This window comes from Salminus brasiliensis, chromosome 2 (assembly GCF_030463535.1).
Source record: "Salminus brasiliensis chromosome 2, fSalBra1.hap2, whole genome shotgun sequence".
Classification (NCBI taxonomy): domain Eukaryota; kingdom Metazoa; phylum Chordata; class Actinopteri; order Characiformes; family Bryconidae; genus Salminus; species Salminus brasiliensis.
Genome location: NC_132879.1, coordinates 1,173,569 through 1,192,424, shown reverse-complemented (window position 1 = coordinate 1,192,424; position 18,856 = coordinate 1,173,569). Strand labels below are relative to the sequence as shown.

The 18,856-nt window shown below is 43.0% G+C and overlaps 1 protein-coding gene across 1 annotated transcript in view; it reads right to left on the bottom strand.

The window, feature by feature from the left end:
- The window catches only part of syt1a (synaptotagmin Ia), a 140,974-nt gene that overhangs the window by 8,687 nt on the left and 113,431 nt on the right, over positions 1-18,856 (bottom strand). The window contains exons 6-7 of the mRNA XM_072674066.1: positions 14,278-14,395; positions 816-949 (exon numbers count right to left, since the gene is read on the bottom strand). Of these exons, the coding sequence (XP_072530167.1) occupies positions 816-949; positions 14,278-14,395 (252 nt within the window). The remainder of the gene's footprint in view (positions 1-815; positions 950-14,277; positions 14,396-18,856) is intronic.

The following is an 18,856-nucleotide window of genomic DNA, read 5'->3' as shown; positions in this document are numbered from 1 at the left end:
TGTAGTTTATAGAATCCATATCCGTACATAAACTGTACTATTCAGCTTATTAACTGTAAATAAAAATATTTTATTTAAAAGTAATGATGCTAATAATAATAATAATTATTATTATTATTATTATTATTATTATTATTGCAATTACTGAAGTGCAGTATTTAATGCTACATCTATCTGTTACAGATGTGAGTGGGCAGCATCTCATCCACCTTTAAACCAACACTGTCCGAACTGACCCACCACTCAACCACCAACACATCTGGCCTACCTCTAGGCCATCATCCCATGTGGTAGGTGGTCCACTTGAAAATGGCAGATGTGGCCCAGGTTTAGAATAAGGCCTAATTTTCTTTGGTAGGATGAGTTAAACTAGAGAAAAGCACTAAACTCTACGGCTCTGACCCGCTGTGACCCGCTAGAACTGAATTCTGACAAAAAAAACAACAAACTGACCAAAGAACCAATTTGCCGTACGGTCACATGCAGAGGAAGTTCACCAGGGCCGGCGATTATCTGGGCTTTTCAAAGACACTCGGCTCCGTTTAATGAGCTGAGGTTGGGGATTCTGATTAGCAGTCGAGCGCTGGAGTGAAAGGCAGAACCCGCAGAGAGAACCTTCTGAACCATGAAACGCAGAATAAATTTGGAGCAATTTGCTCTTTTTTCGCAGCACATCCACTTTTCTTAAAATTACCACCCTTTGCCACTTTTTTAAGAAAGCCCCCCGCAGGCCGAGATGAGATTCAGCGTGTCGGAGTGTGGAACTCGTTTAAGCGCATGGCTGGAAACAAACTGAAGCGCTGTGCTGTGTTTACCTGGATTTGTTCAAACGGCACTTCGAAGCTGAAGGACTCGTTGTAGTACGGGTTGAGGGTGTTCTTTTTGATTGTCGTCTTTTTCTTCTTCAGGCGCTTTCCGTTCTGCATCAGGTGAATCTTCACGTACGGGTCTACAGAAGGAAATGAGGAATGTTAAAAAAAAGCAGAAGATCTCAAACTTTTACAACTTCCAAAACTTCCAGCTTCCACCACCCACAAGACGTTTTAACAGACCTCTGAACTGGGATGAATTTCCCCAAAAGCTTCGTAGATGCTAAGTACTTCATTAACCAGTTCAATTAACGACTAACGTGACCTGTTTGTTATTCCTAAAGCACAGCTTCCTACAGCGTACAGCTTCCACCACCTACAAGACGTTTTAACTGACATCTGGGATGAGCCTCCTGAAGTAATTTGTCTTAAGAATGTTCGTTAATGAACTCTCGTAACTAAAGTACTACATAAACTCTCTCCAAAACCTCGTAAGTAAAGTAAGTCCATATTAGCTATGGATTTTGGAATTTCGGAATTAGGTGGAACCAGTCTCGTAACTAAAGTACTACAGGAACTCTCTCGCAAATTAACGTCAAATAAAGCACTTCTCGAGATAGGTTTTTACTGCACTTCAGCTCCCAACAGCCAGAGGGCGCTAATTCTGGATGAAGATCATTGAGCAGAAGATCTCAACCTTTTACAAATGCTGGACAACAACAGCTTCCACCACCTACAAGAAGCTTTAACTGACCTCTGGGGTGAGTTTCCCCGAAGTACGTCGTTAACTAGTTCGTAACAATGTTCATTAATTAATTACTTTTCCCAAACCTCTCGTAAATAAAACACTACATGAACTCTCTCGCAAATGAACGACTAACCCGACCTGTTCGTCATTCCTAAAGCAGTTCTTGGGGTGAGTTTTTACTGCAGTTCAGCTCCCAACAGCCAGAGGGCGCTAATTCTAAGAAGATAATCTAAGAAGAGATCTTACAAAGTTTACAACTTTCAAAACTGACCACGACAGCTTCCACCACCTACAAGACATTTTAACTGACCTCTGGAGTGAGCTTCCTGAAGTAATTTGTCTTAAGAATGTTCGTTAATGAACTCTCGTAACTAAAGTACTACATAAACTCTCTCCAAAACCTCGTAGGTAAAGTAAGTCCATATTAGTTATGGATTTTGGCATTTCAGAATTAGGTGGAACCAGTCGTAAGTAAAGTACTATATGAACTCTCTCGCAAATGAACGACTAATCCGACCTGTTCGTTATTCCTAAAGCACTTCCTGAAGACAGTGTCTCCCAACAGCCAGAGGGCGCTATGAAATTGTCATTAATACAGATTTTAGCTGATTTTTGTGGTCAAGAGTGTGCATATGAGTAGTTCACTACAGCTGAGAACAGCTATCAGCCAATCAGATCTTGAAATAAAGAAACCTTCTCAGCTTGCAGCCCCCAAAACTGACCACAACAGCTTTACGAAATGTTTAAAATGACCTCTGACCTACTGGTTGAGTTCGTTAAGTAGTTCTTAGGAATGTTCGTTAATTAAGTAAAGTTTTCTTAATCTCTCGTAACTAAACTACTACATGAACTCACTCGCAAATAAACGAGTAACCCGACCTGCTCATAAAGTACGCTAATCATAAAGTACTAATTGAGGTCAATTTTGCCTGCAGTTCAGCAAACAACAGCCAGGGGGTGTAGGGCTCCGCTTGTTCTATAGACCAATGTAGTGAATCTATAAGGTAGGAGTTTCTAATAAAATGGATTATAACAGTACATTGAATTTACATGTTGAATTTGTTTTGAACGTGTACATTATTATATATATATATATATATATATATATATAATTACTTTATTTATTTTCTTAAATCTGCATCTCTACGTGTACGGCAGCATTTTTATTTCAGGTATTTCATCAAACAGAGCTGAGTTATCTGACTATGAACAGCATAAAGTCCAACAGCGATGTGAATGACTAGTGGAGAGCCGGCCGAGACATGACAGCTGTGATTGGCCGTCGAGGTTATACATTACTTTTATAGGTTTACATTATAATTATTATCATCATTTCTCTGCTTTATTTGAGCAGCTGTTTCTGTTTTTCTGCAAATGAATAAATGCTCTAAATAGTAAATATTTTTATCTGGGATTTAGAGGAAATGTTGTCTGTGGTTTATGAAACAACGCTAATGTTCATTTCCCTTAAAAACACTAGTAAAACCAGAGAACCTGATCATGTAGGGAGTCTCTTTATTTTTTCCGTAGCTGTATATATATATATATATATATATATATATGTATATGTATGTAAATAACGAATTATAATATACAAATTAAGACACATTTATATTCTTATGTAAAAAAATATACAATATGTAAATTGAGATATATATACATATGTAAATAACAATATATAATAAGTAAATTGAGATACATGTGTATATATATATATATAAAGTGGAAATGCTGCACATATGTGAGTCGGTACAGTTTACTGCACAGTGAGTTTCAGTGCACTGTTTGGAGTCAGCGAGCTTAACCTCATTACGAGCACAAATTAAAAACCACGGAACCAATCAGAAGATCAATCTGTACATGTTCTGTTGGAGCATCTGGAGAACGCCAGCATGTACAGATGTGCACAGATGTGAACATTAAAGAGATCTGCATTTTCAGCAAAACACATTTACAAACAACAAAGACAGAAAGAGCCGAGAGGCAAAAAGCCCATTACAGCCCATTAAAGCTGGAGAACCACCGACAGCCCGGATCAGCCCAACATCAGCCCAACATCAGCCTAACATCAGCCCAACACCAGCCTAACATCAGCCAAACATCAGCCAAACATCAGCCCAACACCAGCCTAATATCAGCCCAACACCAGCCTAACATCATCCCGACATCAGCCTAACATCAGCCCAACACCAGCCTAACATCAGCCAAACATCAGCTCAACATCAGCCTAACAGCAGCCTAACATCAGTCTAACATCAGCCCAACATCAGCCTAACATCAGCCTAACATCATCCCAACATCAGCCTAACATCAGCCTAACATCAGCCAAACATCAGTCTAAACTCAGCCAAACATCAGCCAAACATCAGCCCAACACCAGCCTAATATCAGCCCAACATCAGCCCAACATCAGCCTAACATCAGCCCAACACCAGCCTAACATCAGCCAAACATCAGCCAAACATCAGCCCAACACCAGCCTAATATCAGCCCAACACCAGCCTAACATCATCCCGACATCAGCCTAACATCAGCCCAACACCAGCCTAACATCAGCCAAACATCAGCTCAACATCAGCCTAACAGCAGCCTAACATCAGTCTAACATCAGCCCAACATCAGCCTAACATCAGCCTAACATCATCCCAACATCAGCCTAACATCAGCCAAACATCAGTCTAAACTCAGCCAAACATCAGCCAAACATCAGCCCAACACCAGCCTAATATCAGCCCAACACCAGCCTAACATCATCCCAACATCAGCCTAACATCAGCCCAACACCAGCCTAACATCAGCCAAACATCAGCTCAACATCAGCCTAACATCAGCCTAACATCAGTCCAACATCAGCCAAACATCAGCCAAACATCAGCCCAACATCAGCCTAACATCAGCCAAACATCAGCCTAACACCAGCCAAACATCAGCCTAACATCAGCCAAACATCAGCCCAACATCAGCCAAATATCAGCCTAACATCAGTCCAACATCAGTCAAACATCATCCCAACATCAGCCTAACATCAGCCTAACATCAGCCAAATATCAGCCTAACATCAGCCAAACATCAGCCTAACATCAGCCAAACATCAGCCAAATATCAGCCAAACATCAGCCTAACATCATCCCAACATCAGCCTAACATCAGCCAAACATCAGCCTAACATCAGCCTAACATCATCCCAACATCAGCCCAACATCAGCCTAACATCAGCCTAACATCAGCCTAACATCAGCCAAATATCAGCCAAACATCAGCCTAACATCAGCCAAATATCAGCCTAACATCAGCCAAACATCAGCCTAACATCAGCCAGGAAAAAAGTTTACTGTCAACACACTGACCCACAACAACACACTGACCCACAACACACTGACCCACAATAACACGCTGACCCACAACACACTGACCCACAATAACCCACTGACCCACAACACACTGACCCACAATAACACACTGACCTACAATAACACACTGACCTACAAAAGCACACTGACCCACAATAACACACTCACCCACAATAACACGCTGACCCACAATAACACACTGACCTACAAAAGCACACTGACCCACAATAACACACTGACCCACAATACCACGCTGACCCACAATAACACACTGACGTACAAAAACACGCTGACCTACAAAAACACACTGACCTACAATAACACAATGACCCACAACACACTGACCCACAATAACACAATGACCCATAACACAATGACCCACAACACACTGACCCACAATAACACACTGACCCACAACACACTGACCCACAATAACATTCTAACCCACAATAACACACTGACCCACAACACACTGACCCACAACAACACACTGACCCACAATAACACACTGACCCACAATAACACACTGACCCACAACAACACGCTGACCCACAACACACTGACCCACAATAACACTGACCCACAACAACACACTGACCCACAATAACACTGACCCACAACACGCTGACCCACAACACACTGACCCACAACACACTGACCCACAACAACACACTGACCCACAATAACACACTGACCCACAATAACACACTGACCCACAACAACACGCTGACCCACAACACACTGACCCACAATAACACTGACCCACAATAACACACTGATCCACAATAACACACTGATCCACTACAACAAGCTGACCCACAACACACTGACCCACAACACACTGACCCACAACAACACGCTGACCCACAACACACTGACCCACAATAACACACTGACCCACAATAACACACTGATCCACAATAACACACTGATCCACTACAACAAGCTGACCCACAACACACTGACCCACAACACACTGACCCACAACAACACGCTGACCCACAACACACTGACCCACAACAACACGCTGACCCACAACAACACACTGACCCACAACACGCTGACCCACAACAACACGCTGACCCACAACAACACACTGACCCACAACACACTGACCCACAATAACACTGACCCACAACAACACACTGACCCACAATAACACTGACCCACAATAACACACTGACCCACAACAACACACTGACCCACAACAAACTGACCCACAACACACTGACCCACAATAACACACTGACCCACAACAACACACTGACCCACAATAACACACTGACCCACAACACACTGACCCACAACAACACACTGACCCACAATAACACACTGACCCACAACAACACGCTGACCCACAACAACACACTGACCCACAATAACACACTGACCCACAATAACACACTGACCCACAACACACTGACCCACAACAACACACTGACCCACAATAACACACTGACCCACAACAACACACTGACCCACAATAACACACTGACCCACAACAACACGCTGACCAAAAACAACACACTGACCCACAATAACACACTGACCCACAATAACACACTGACCCACAATAACACACTGACCCACAACAACACGCTGACCAAAAACAACACACTGACCCACAATAACACACTGACCCACAACACACTGACCCACAATAACACACTGACCCACAATAACACACTGACCCACAACAACACACTGACCCACAATAACACACTGACCCACAATAACATGCTGACCCACAATCATTCAATCCCGCCATTTAGCCCACAGCAGTCAAGCCACGCCAATTCAGCCTACAGCTGTCAGGCCCCGCCCATTCAGCCTACAGCCCAACCCATTTCGTTCAGCCCCACCCATTCTGCCTACAGCATTTTAGCTCCACCCATTCAGCCTATAGAAGACAAGCCCCACCCATTCAGCCTACAGCAGTAAAGCCCGCTCATTTCCCCTACTGCCGTTTAGCTCCACCCATTCAGCCTACAGTAGTTTATATATGTGTGTGTGTGTGTGTGTGAAGGTGTGTGAGAATTGGCCGAGCAGCATCTAAATGAGAATCTCCCTTACACACACAAACACACACACACACACACAGCTCTCAGCGTCCCACAGCAGCATTAAAACACTCCTGATTTTCATCTCTCACTATCATCACTCCGTCACTCCCTCACTCCCCTCCACCCTGGAGTGTTCACTCTTCACTGGAGGACTGTCTCTGGCTAAATTAGCAGAGCTGGAGTTCTACAGTGGAGCTGAAGCTCTAATAATAAAAGCTCCTCACAGAAAGTTCTTCACCTAATGGTGATGAAGACGCTGCCTGATGCCTGAGACACGGTTCTACCAGAGTTCTGAGAAGAGTTCGGCTCTAGAACCTGCTTTTAGAACCAGATCATTAAAATGGTGGAGGGATACATGCTGCAGGGTGTAGTGCAGCTACAGAAAGTAGTCCCTAAAGAGAACTGCATTAGTGGAGATTTATTAGAGAAGAAAGCTTTACCATCTTTCTGAATGCTGTCTTCATCTCTCTCTCTCTCTCTCTCTCTCTCTCTCACACACACACACACACACACACTGTCACTCCAGCCTGTCACTCAGGCAATAAATGTAATAAAATATATCTGTCTGACATTTACAGCCTCTGCCTCACATCCACTGATCTACACGCCACCTTATAAACAGAGAAAGAAAAAGATATTTATGGACAAAAGTATTTGGACACCTGCTCTTTCCCTATTTCTTCTGAAATCAAGGCTATTAAAAAGAGCTGATCCTGCTTCTGTTGGAGTAACTGTAAACTCTACTGTCCAGAGAAGAAGACTTTCTACTAGATTTTGGAGCTGGAGCATTGCTGTGAGGATTTGATTGCATTCAGCGACAAGAGCAGCATTTCTGAGGTCGGGATGTTGGATGATGATGATCACCACCCCACCTCAACTCCCCAACTCCATCAACTCATCCCATCCAAAAAGACTGGATGGAGCTCCACCACCATCATTCCAGAGAACACAGTTCCTCCACTGCTCCACAGCTCAATTCTGGGGTGGCTTTATATACACCCCTCTAGCCCACGCCTGGCATTATTAGGCAGCATGGTGCCGATAGGTTCATGATGATGATCTGCTCCAGCTGCTGAGTGCTATTCTATTGGCAGTACTTCTCTACAGGGACTAGACAAGCCGTGTGTGCATTTGCACATCTGTGTCAGCAAGGGGTGCTTCCTTAAAGCAGCTGAATGCATTCATTAGAAGGGGTGTCCACAAACATTTGGACATGTAGTGTATACACAATCTATACACCATGCACCAAAAATGTGTATATGTGGAGTATATATATATATATATACACACACATATATATCTTAGGGTATACATGTAGGGAGAGTATAAATGTTGGAGTAAGGAGATTAAGGATGGAGAAATATGGATGTTGTCTATTAAGGTTCTTAAGTTTAAAATAAAAGACAGAAATTTTGGAAAATTTGAAAGCGGTTGCCTGGCAACAGGCAGGATGATATCTGGGTCTGTTTATGAAAATCTCTGACAGTCTCCCCTCGCCGAAAACACAACGCCTTAAAAAAGTCTGCTGGAGACAGTTCAGACGCTCATTTTTAGGTCAGACCCTCAGCGGAACACAGAGCCGGTTCCTCCGTGCTACACTACATGTCCAAATCTTTGTGGACACCCCTTATTTAATAAACGCATTCAGCTACTTTCAGTTACACCCATTTTCGACACAGATGTGCAAATGCACGTACACAACTCATCTAGTCCCTGTAGAGACAAGGTACTGCCAATAGAATAGGACTCTCTGCAGGAGCAGATCAACATCATGACTCTATTGGCACCATGCTGCCTAATGCCAGGCGTGGGCTAGAGGGGTGTATATATAAAGCCCCCCAGCAGCATTGAGCTGTGGAGGATGGAATGAGTTGGGTCAGATATTAACACTCTTGTTGCTGAATGCAATCAAATCCTCACAGCAATGCTTCAGCTCCAAAATCTTCCATGAACAGTGGAGACAGTTACTCTTTTTAATAGCTCTGATCGATAAAATAATGAGCAGATGTCCCAATACTTTTGTCAATATAAGTGTCCGAAGGCTACAGGGAGATGGTCTGGTCAGATAGGTTGTTACAGCTGTTTATTACTGTTGGTAAATGAGTAAATGTTCATGTATTGCTGCTCATTAATGTACACGATATGGACAAAAGTATGTGGACACCTGCTCATTCAAAAGGGTATTAAAAAAGGGGGTAGTTTATCCTGCTTCTGTTAAGGTAACGGTCTCAACTGTTGGCTATTTCACATTTCAGACGCTTGGTTGATTGACTAGGTTTGGAGGAACTGGCTAAATGATGGGAGAAAAGTGAGAACAGCAGATTGCGTTTTGAAAATGACCTGATGGCTAAAGCGGGCTGTCAAAGCGAGGGGCTCTGATGGCTCCCCGTAGGAAGACGTTCTCAGGAGTGAATTCTAATTGCATGTATTGTAATTGAAAGAGGCCCGCGTCTCGTCTTTGAGTTGCGGCAGTGAGCGATTAGTCAGGGTAAACAGGGTTTGAGCGAAGAAAGGAATAAATTACAGGCTGCCGACGAGTTATTCTCATTCGCTTCTGACTCATGATGAAGATAGTCACTAATTATTGGCATGATATATGCAGGCCTATTGTTCCAGGCGTGTGACAGCTCTTCGGGCACGCTTTGAAGTCTGCCTCTCCCTTTGGGACAATAACACACCCACAACCACAATTACACGTCGCGCCATTAGCGAGGCCATTTTCACGGAGGCTTTGAAAAATGCGCACAAAATGGAGAAAAAGAGAAACGCTGGCCAGGCCTGCCGTGAAAATGGACTTCCTCTATAACGTGTTCATTCATCCGGACCGAGCGGATCCCCGCCACGGACAGCCACTTCGGATGAATTTGAATGGCCTTGAATGGTCGACTGGAAACCACTTTCCAGCCAGCCCTCTGATAGCACGCGCTAGCGGCGGACCAGCGCTAGCTTTAGCGAAACGTCAAAGCAAGGCTCAGACAGCTTTTAGAGATATGCCCGAATCTGAACCTGCTTCACTAATGCCTCCCTCCACCCGCCTATCTATCCCCCTACAACTCCATCAGAAAGGCTTATCAGACTTGAGCGATAGCGTATGACCAGCTTAGCCTAGCGATGCTAATGGATCCTGGTGGGAGAGTTAGCTGGGTTGGATTGTACCCATGGGTCTTTAGTATTTTGTCCCGTCATTCCAGACATGTGCTGTCAGTCTGAATTCAGTCATCACACCAGTTCTACCGCAGGGAAAAAAGGTGACGGTGGATCGACTGATCAACCAACATTTGCTTCTTTGTGATTGGTTGGTTTCATTCAATGCAAGTTTGAATTGAACCAATCAAAATGTCTCGGCAAGCAATGATAGACTACTACGGGTAAGGATTGCACGAACTGAAATCGATATTGACACTAAGCATCAGCCGATATTGAAATCTTGAGTATTGGCCAATACCAATCTGATTGGTAGCCATACCCACTGATTCCCACACTCATCTCATCAGATTCATTCTTTTGTTGACTCCAAAATCCCATCGACCCCCATACACATCCACTTATCCATACCCAACTATATGTATGAATACCCATCTATACCCATCCCTATATATACCCTTCTACGCCTATCCATACCCATTTATACCCATCTATACACATGCATACCCGTTTATACCCATACCAATCATACCCTTCCATACCATCTATACCCATCCCTATATAATCCCTTCTATACCAATCCATACCCATTCATACCCATCCATACTCATATTTGTCCATATCCATTTATACCCATCTATACTTATACCAGTCATATCCTTCCATACTCATCCTTATAAATACCCTTCTATACCTATCCATACTTATACCCATCCATGCTCTTATCCACCTATACTTATCTATATGCATGCATACCCATCTATACCCATACCCTTTCATACCCATCTATACAAATTCCTATTTATATCTGTCCATATCCATCCATACTATCTATATACTTGCATACCCATCTATACAATACCATTAATACCCTTCCATACCAGCAATACTTTCTATACCCTATCTATCTAAACCTATCTATACCCATTCATATTTGCCCATATGCATCTATACCCATCTATATGCATGCATACTCATCTATACCCATACCAGTCACACCCGTTCATACCATCTATACTCATCTCTATATATATTCCCTTCTATATGTACACATACCCATCCATACTCATACGTATACTTATCTATATTCATGCATACCCATCTATTCCCATACCAGTCATTCTCTTCCATACCTATCAATACTCATCCCTATCTATACTCTTCTATACCTATCCATACCCATCCATACTCATAATACCTATGCTCCTACCTGCCCAAATCCATCTCTATATGCATGCCCATCTATACCCATCCCAGTCATATCCTTCTATACATCTATGCGTATTCCTATTTATATCCTTCTATACCCATATCTATACCTATCCATACCCATCCATGCTCTTATCTGTCCATCCCCATCTCTACTTAAATATATGCATGCCCATCTATACCCATACCAGTTATATCCTTCCATACCATCTATATTTTTACCTTTCTATACATATCCATACCCATCCATACTCATGCCCACCTATGATTATATCTGGTCATACCCACCTATACTTGTCTATATGCATGCATGCCCATCTATACCCATACCAATTATATCCTTCCATACCATCTATACTTATTCCTATTACATCTTTCTATACATATCCATAGCCATTCATACCCATTTATGCCCATTTCTTTCTTTACCCATCTATTCCCATCCACACCATTATGTGCATGCTCATTCACATTTATACCCACCACACTATCTATACAATCCATACCCATCCATACCCACATATACCCTCTATATCTATACTTGTCCATACTCATCCATACCCATCTATACCCTTCCATGCTCACACACATTTACAGTGGGGAGAACAAGTATTTGATACACTGCTGATTTTTCAGGTTTTCCCACTTGCAAAGCATGTAGAAGACTGTAATTTTTATCATAGGCACTCTTCAACTGTGAGTGATGAAATCTAAAACAAAAATCCAGAAAAATACATTGTATGATTTTTAAATAATTAATTTCCATTTTATTGTGGGAAATAAATATTTGATCATCTATCAACCAGTAAGAATTTTGGCTCTCACAGACATGTTACTTCTTCTTTAAGAAGCCCTCCTGTTCTCCACTCATTACCTGTATTAACTGCACCTGTTTGAACTCGTTACCTGTATAAAAGACACCTGTCCACACACTCAATCAGTCAGACTCCAGCATCTCCACAATGCCCAAGACCAGAGAGCTTTGTAAGGACATCAGGGATAAAATTGTAGACCTGCACAAGGCTGGGATGGGCTAGAGGACAATAGGCAAGCAGCTTGATGAGAAGGCAACAACTGTTGGTGCAATTATTAGAAAATGGAAGAAATGCAAAATAACGGATAATCTCCCTCGGTCTGGGGCGCCATGCAAGATCTCACCTCGTGGAGCATCAATGATCTTGAGGAAGGTGAGGAATGAGCCCAGAATTACACAGCAGGACCTGGTCAATGACCTGAATAGAGCTGGGACCACAGTCTCAAAGAAAACAATCAGTAACACTCTACGCCGTCAAGGATTAAAATCCTGCAGTGCACGCAAGGTGCCCTTCCTCAAGCCAACGCATGTCAAAGCCCGTCTGAAGTTTGCAAATGACCATCTGAATGATCCAGAGGAGGAATGGGAGAAGGTCATGTGGTCTGATGAGACAAAAATAGAACTTTTTGGTTTAAACTCCACTCGTCATGTTTGGAGGAAGAAGAATGATGAGTACAACCCCAAGAACACCATCCCAACCGTGAAGCATGGCGGTGGAAACATCATTCTTTGGGGATGCTTTTCTGCAAAGGGGACAGGACGACTGCACCGTATTGTGGGAAGGATGGATGGGGCCATGTATCGTGAGATTTTGGCCAACAACCTCCTTCCCTCAGTAAGAGCACTGAAGATGGGTCGTGGCTGGGTCTTCCAGCATGATAACGACCCAAAACACACAGCCAGGGCAACTAAAGAGTGGCTCCGTAGGAAACATCTTAAGGTCCTGGAGTGGCCTAGCCAGTCTCCAGACCTGAATCCAATAGAAAATCTTTGGAGGGAGCTTAAAGTCCGTGTGGCCCAGCGACAGCCACGAAACCTGAAGGCTCTGGAGGAGATCTGTATGGAGGAGTGGGCCAAAATCCCTGCTGCAGTGTGTGCAAACCTTGTCAAGAACTACAGGAAACGTCTCATCTCTGTAATTGCAAACAAAGGTTTCTGTACCAAATATTAAGTTTCTTTTTCTGGTGTATCAAATACTTATTTCCCACAATAAAATGGAAATTAATTATTTAAAAATCATACAATGTATTTTTCTGGATTTTTGTTTTAGATTCCATCACTCACAGTTGAAGAGTACCTATGATAAAAATTACAGTCTTCTACATGCTTTGCAAGTGGGAAAACCTGAAAAATCAGCAGTGTATCAAATACTTGTTCTCCCCACTGTATACCCACCACACTATCTATACAATCCATACCCATCCATACCCACATATACCCTCTATATCTGTACTTGTCTTTATACTAATCCATACCCATCTATACTCATCCATGCTCATACACATTTATACCCACCACACTATCTATACAATCCATACCCATCCATAATCATACCCAACCATAGCTACTTATGCCCTCTGCACCCACCCAGCCCATTTCATACCCCTACACAGCAAATTTGCCACTGTTAAGTGTAACATAGTGTGGCTATCCATACACACATTCATCCATCCTTACACCAGCCCATACCCACCCATCAGATAAGCCGTTTGCATGTGCAATAAATGTTCAGCTTATTTTAATAGAGTGTCAAAGTTGTGGCATTTTTCTATTAATGCTGTAAAATTGAGTGTCAAATTATGATAGTTCTGTTCTGGAACGAAAAATATCAAAAACATGACGACTCATCAAGTCCACTAGTAGAAAGTGGAACATCCTAATAATGAAAAGCTGGAGAAAAGCTTCACTAATGTGCTTTTAATAACGAGCCTCTGCAATACCTCTCTCCCCTGTTTCCCCCAAACCAATTTACCTCGTCTTATCTGGGGAAGTGTGCTGCTGTCCGAGGAATTAATGCTTCTGCGTTCGCTCGGGATTCTGAACACATGACGAGGAGCTCCACTCAGATAAACTGACCTGAAGCTCTGGTCCATTTAATTCTACAGTTCTGCTGAGAGCTGTGAGTGTCACACTTCCTCACCTGACAGGCCTCCCACGTCCATCTTCTTCAGGTTCTTGGCCTCCAGAATGACCACGGTCAGCTTCCCGGCGGTGGGCACGTAACGCAGAGAGAAGCAGATATCCCCGAGCTTCTCTTGCTGTAAGAAACAGTGTACAGAGAGAGGAGTCAGCACACGGGCAGCAGTGTTCTAGTATCGGCTCTGTCATAAGGCCGTCTCAGGGTGGATCCCTAGTGATGCCACAGCCACCTGTCAGTGACCAGGAGTCCCTCTATCTTCCAGGGTGGGTAGAAGGGTCATCCTTCTCCCCTCATCACATGTTATGACCTTTATTAGTGCATAACTGGAGGTCTATTCTATTAAAATCACTAGAAATCACTAGAAATTGCATTATTAATTGTAATAATGTGCAATAAACACACCACCCCGTTATGCAGATTATTGTCTAAATTATTGCCTAATATCTAATTTACATGTTATAAATGTGTAAGTAGCACATAATAATAATGCCACAGCACATTTTCTCCTCTTACTGTATGCATATACTATTAAAATAGTCGTTTCTGGTGTGTATTACTCTTTACAGTGTATTTCTCTGTGTACACAGGTATACATAATAAAACCCCAGCAATAACTGGCTGTCCCACGTCCCGTCATTCTGTGTACAATATATACGTTATTTTATTTATATTTATTATTATACATTTATTTTTTTATTTATTGCATTTATTATTATAAATCTAGTTGTATTTATTATTATACATTTATTTTTTATTTATTGTATTTATGATTATAAATTTAGTTATATTTATTATTATACATTTATTTTTTTATTTATTGTATTTATGATTATACATTTAGTTATATTTATTATTATACATTTATTTCTTATTTATTGTATTTATGATTATAAATGTAGTTATATTTATTATTATACATTTATTTTTTTATTTATTGTATTTATGATTATAAATTTAGTTGTATTTATTATTATACATTTAGTTATATTTATTATTATACTTAAAAAAATAATTACATTTAGTTATGTTTATTTTTTAATTCTCCCCAGTTCAGATAGCAAATTACCCAACCCGTACGTACCCCCGCCCTCCCCATCACACGCAACACCCCCGACACATTTGGGGGCGGGACCAACACACAACCCCTTCGACACGAGCACAGCCAGCCAGCCACACTGCCGAACTGCCACTGATGCGACGTCACCAGGCAACCAACCAACGCGCAGTATACCCGGCTAGCAGACGCCAGTGACGGTCAGCGCCGCACTAGAGTGATGTGGGGGGAGAAAGCGCCATCTACCCACCCTTGTGAGAGCTAGGCCAATTGTGCTCTCTCTAGACCCCGGCTGCTGCCGATGGCTAGCAGTGCGATCGGGGGCTAAGAACCAGCGACGCTTAGTCCGCTGGACCACCCGGGGCCCTACATACGCTGTTATTAATCCCTGTGATTTTATTAAAAGCCGTTGTGGAGCACTGGTGCTGATGCGAGTGCCGGGTGTGAGTGCCGGGTGTGACTGACGCGGCGTAATTGCATTTCATACATGAACACGTGTATACGTCAGGGCCGAGACGGGGGCTAGGCCTGTCTCCTCCTACGCCGGCGTGGCCTTTAGCATGCAGGAAACACACATGCAGGTAAAGGTTAGAGTTTGAGCTTTCCTTTCAGACGACATCTTTCGCGGCATCTTCCAAACAATCAATTCTCCCCCCCATTAAAAGGTCGTCAGCGCATTAAAACGGAAACCTGCATTTTATGGCTCAATTAGCCGAATTATTGGGAGTAAATAAGCTCGCTCAGACGCTGTGCTGGAATGCCCAAACCCAACCGCAGCAGCACGGAATCATCCAATTATTCTCCCATAATAATCTCATTTCAAAACACTTAATTAGTTTTGTGCAAAACGCGAGTGCGCCGGAGCTCAGCCATGCTCTGATTACTTTCCCTGCACTCTTCTCCACATTTCAGTTTCAGGAACTCAGGAGCCTCAGTAGCAGCGGCGGAAACATCTCCAGCGCTCTGAAAATAACACCAGCGGCTCGTCAAAGCGCCGACACTCTGAGTGACCTTGCCGGTTTGAGACATGATTGACACTTGGAGGCGTGTTTGAGAAGTAATGAAAGGAAGTGAGCGTCTAAATAACAGATCTGTGGTGAGTTCGGGAATCCTGCGGGACTCAGAAGCAGTGGAACCGACACACTGCGGCAAAAAGTCCTTGAGCTTTCACTCTTTCACTCTAATCACATGGATGAGACCTTCAGAGGGACTTACGTTCTAGATAACCTCCCCCAGTCAGAGCTGGAGTTCTACAGTGGAGCTGAAGCTCTAATAATAAAAGCTCCTCACAGAAAGTTCTTCACCTAATGGTGATGAAGACGCTGCCTGATGCCTGAGACACGGTTCTACCAGAGTTCTGAGAAGAGTTCGGCTCTAGAACCTGCTTTTAGAACCAGATCATTAAAATGGTGGAGGATACATGCTGCCTTTAGGGTGTAGTGCGGCTACAGAAAGTAGTCCCTAAAGAAAACTGGATTAGTGGAGATTCTCCACTATGTGTTGGAGGGAGGATGATGGTGTTTGGTAGAGAATGATGGCGTTTGTTGTATGGACAATAATGGTGTTTGTTTGGTGGAGAATGATGGTGTTGGATGGTGAATGATCGTGTTTGGTGGAGAATGATGGTGTTGGATGGAGAATCAAGGTGCTTGGTGGATGGAGAATGATGGTGTTTGGTGGATGGAGAATGATGGTGTTTGTTGGATGGAGAATGATTGTGTTGGAGAATGATGGTGTATGATGGAGAATGACAGTGTTTTATGTGGAATGATGGTGTTTGGTAGAGAATGATGGCGTTTGTTGGATGGAGAATGTTGGTGTTTAGTGGAGAATGTTGGTGTTTAGTGGAGAATGATGGTATTTGTCTGGTGGAGAATGATGGTGTTTGTTGTATGGAGAATGATGGTGTTTTAATGGAGAATGTTGGTGTTCAGTGGAGAATGTTGGTGTTTAGTGGAGAATGATTGTATTTGTCTGGTGGAGAATGATGGTGTCTGGTGGAGAATGATGGTGTTTTATGTGGAATGATGGTGTTGGATGGAGAATGATGGTTTGTGTTGGAGAATAATGGTGTTTGGTGGAGAATGATGGTGTCTGGTGTAGAATGATGGTGTTTTATGTGGAATGATGGTGTTGGATGGAGAATGATGGTGTTTAGTGAAGAAAGATGATGTTTGGAGGAGAATGATGGTGTTTGGTGGAGAATGATGGTGTTTGGTGGATGAAGATGGACCCATTGATAGTTAGTAATGTGAATCTGAAGGCAGCCCACTGAGCATTTCTCAAGTGCTACTTGAAATTCCCAGTTAACCAGGTCTGGAGGACTACAGTGGAACGAGGGCCAACAACAACCTTTCGCAACATGCGGATGCCCCCCAGCTCAGCCCACCAGCAGAGTTATAATTAACCTTTCCATAACGCGACCATGCCACAAAAACAAGGTTCCCCTGACAACCACAGCTTAAATGCTATACACCATGACATTTACCATGAAAATTGAATCTCCTGAACCAGTGCTCGGGAAGTCACAGTTGTATTAATAGGAGTGTGGCATGGCCAGCTGATTAAGTGACATTTCCACTGGAGACGGATTGCCCTCAGCTCCTCTGGCTCGTAATGCTGAGAGCTCTTTATGAGACTTTCTCGTTCAACCAGAGCCTTCAGGAGGGAGTCTATAGGCGTCTCAGTGATTATTACATTTACACAGAGGCTAATTACACTACTGCTGTAGCTACTGCCCTTCTGACTCTGGTCTTTGACCCGTTCCAGAGATCTAATAAAGCTAAATGCATTAAAAGCCCAGAGCATGGTGTGTGATGGAGAATGGTGGTGTGTGATGGAGAATGGTGGTGTGTGATGGAGAATGATGGTGTGTGATGGAGAATGATGGTGTGTGATGGAGAATGGTGGTGTGTGATGGAGAATGGTGGTGGTGTGATGGAGAATGGTGGTGTGTGATGGAGAATGATGGTGTGTGATGGAGAATGGTGGTGTGTGATGGAGAATGATGGTGTTTGGTGGAGAATGATGGTGTTTTTAGTGTAGAATGGTGGTGTTTGGTGGGGAATGATGGTGTTTGGTGGAGAATGATGGTGTTTGGTGGAGAGTGATGGAGTTTAGTGGAGAGTGATGGTGTTTGGTGGAGAATGATGGTGTTTGGTGGGGAATGATGGTGTTTGGTGAAGAATGATGGTGTGTGATGAAGAATGATGGTGTTTGGTGGGGAATGATGGTGTTTGGTGAAGAATGATGGTGTGTGATGAAGAATGATGGTGTTTGGTGGAGAGTGATGGAGTTTAGTGGAGAATGATGGTGTTTTTAGTGGAGAGTGATGGAGTTTAGTGGAGAATGATGGTGTGTGATGGAGAATGATGGTGTTTGGTGGAGAGTGATGGAGTTTAAGGAGAATGATGGTGTTTGGTGGAGAATAATGGTGTTTGGTGGAGAATGATGGTGTTTTATGTGGACAATGGTGGTGTTTGGTGAAGAATAATGGTGTTTTTAGTGTAGAATGACGGTGTCTGA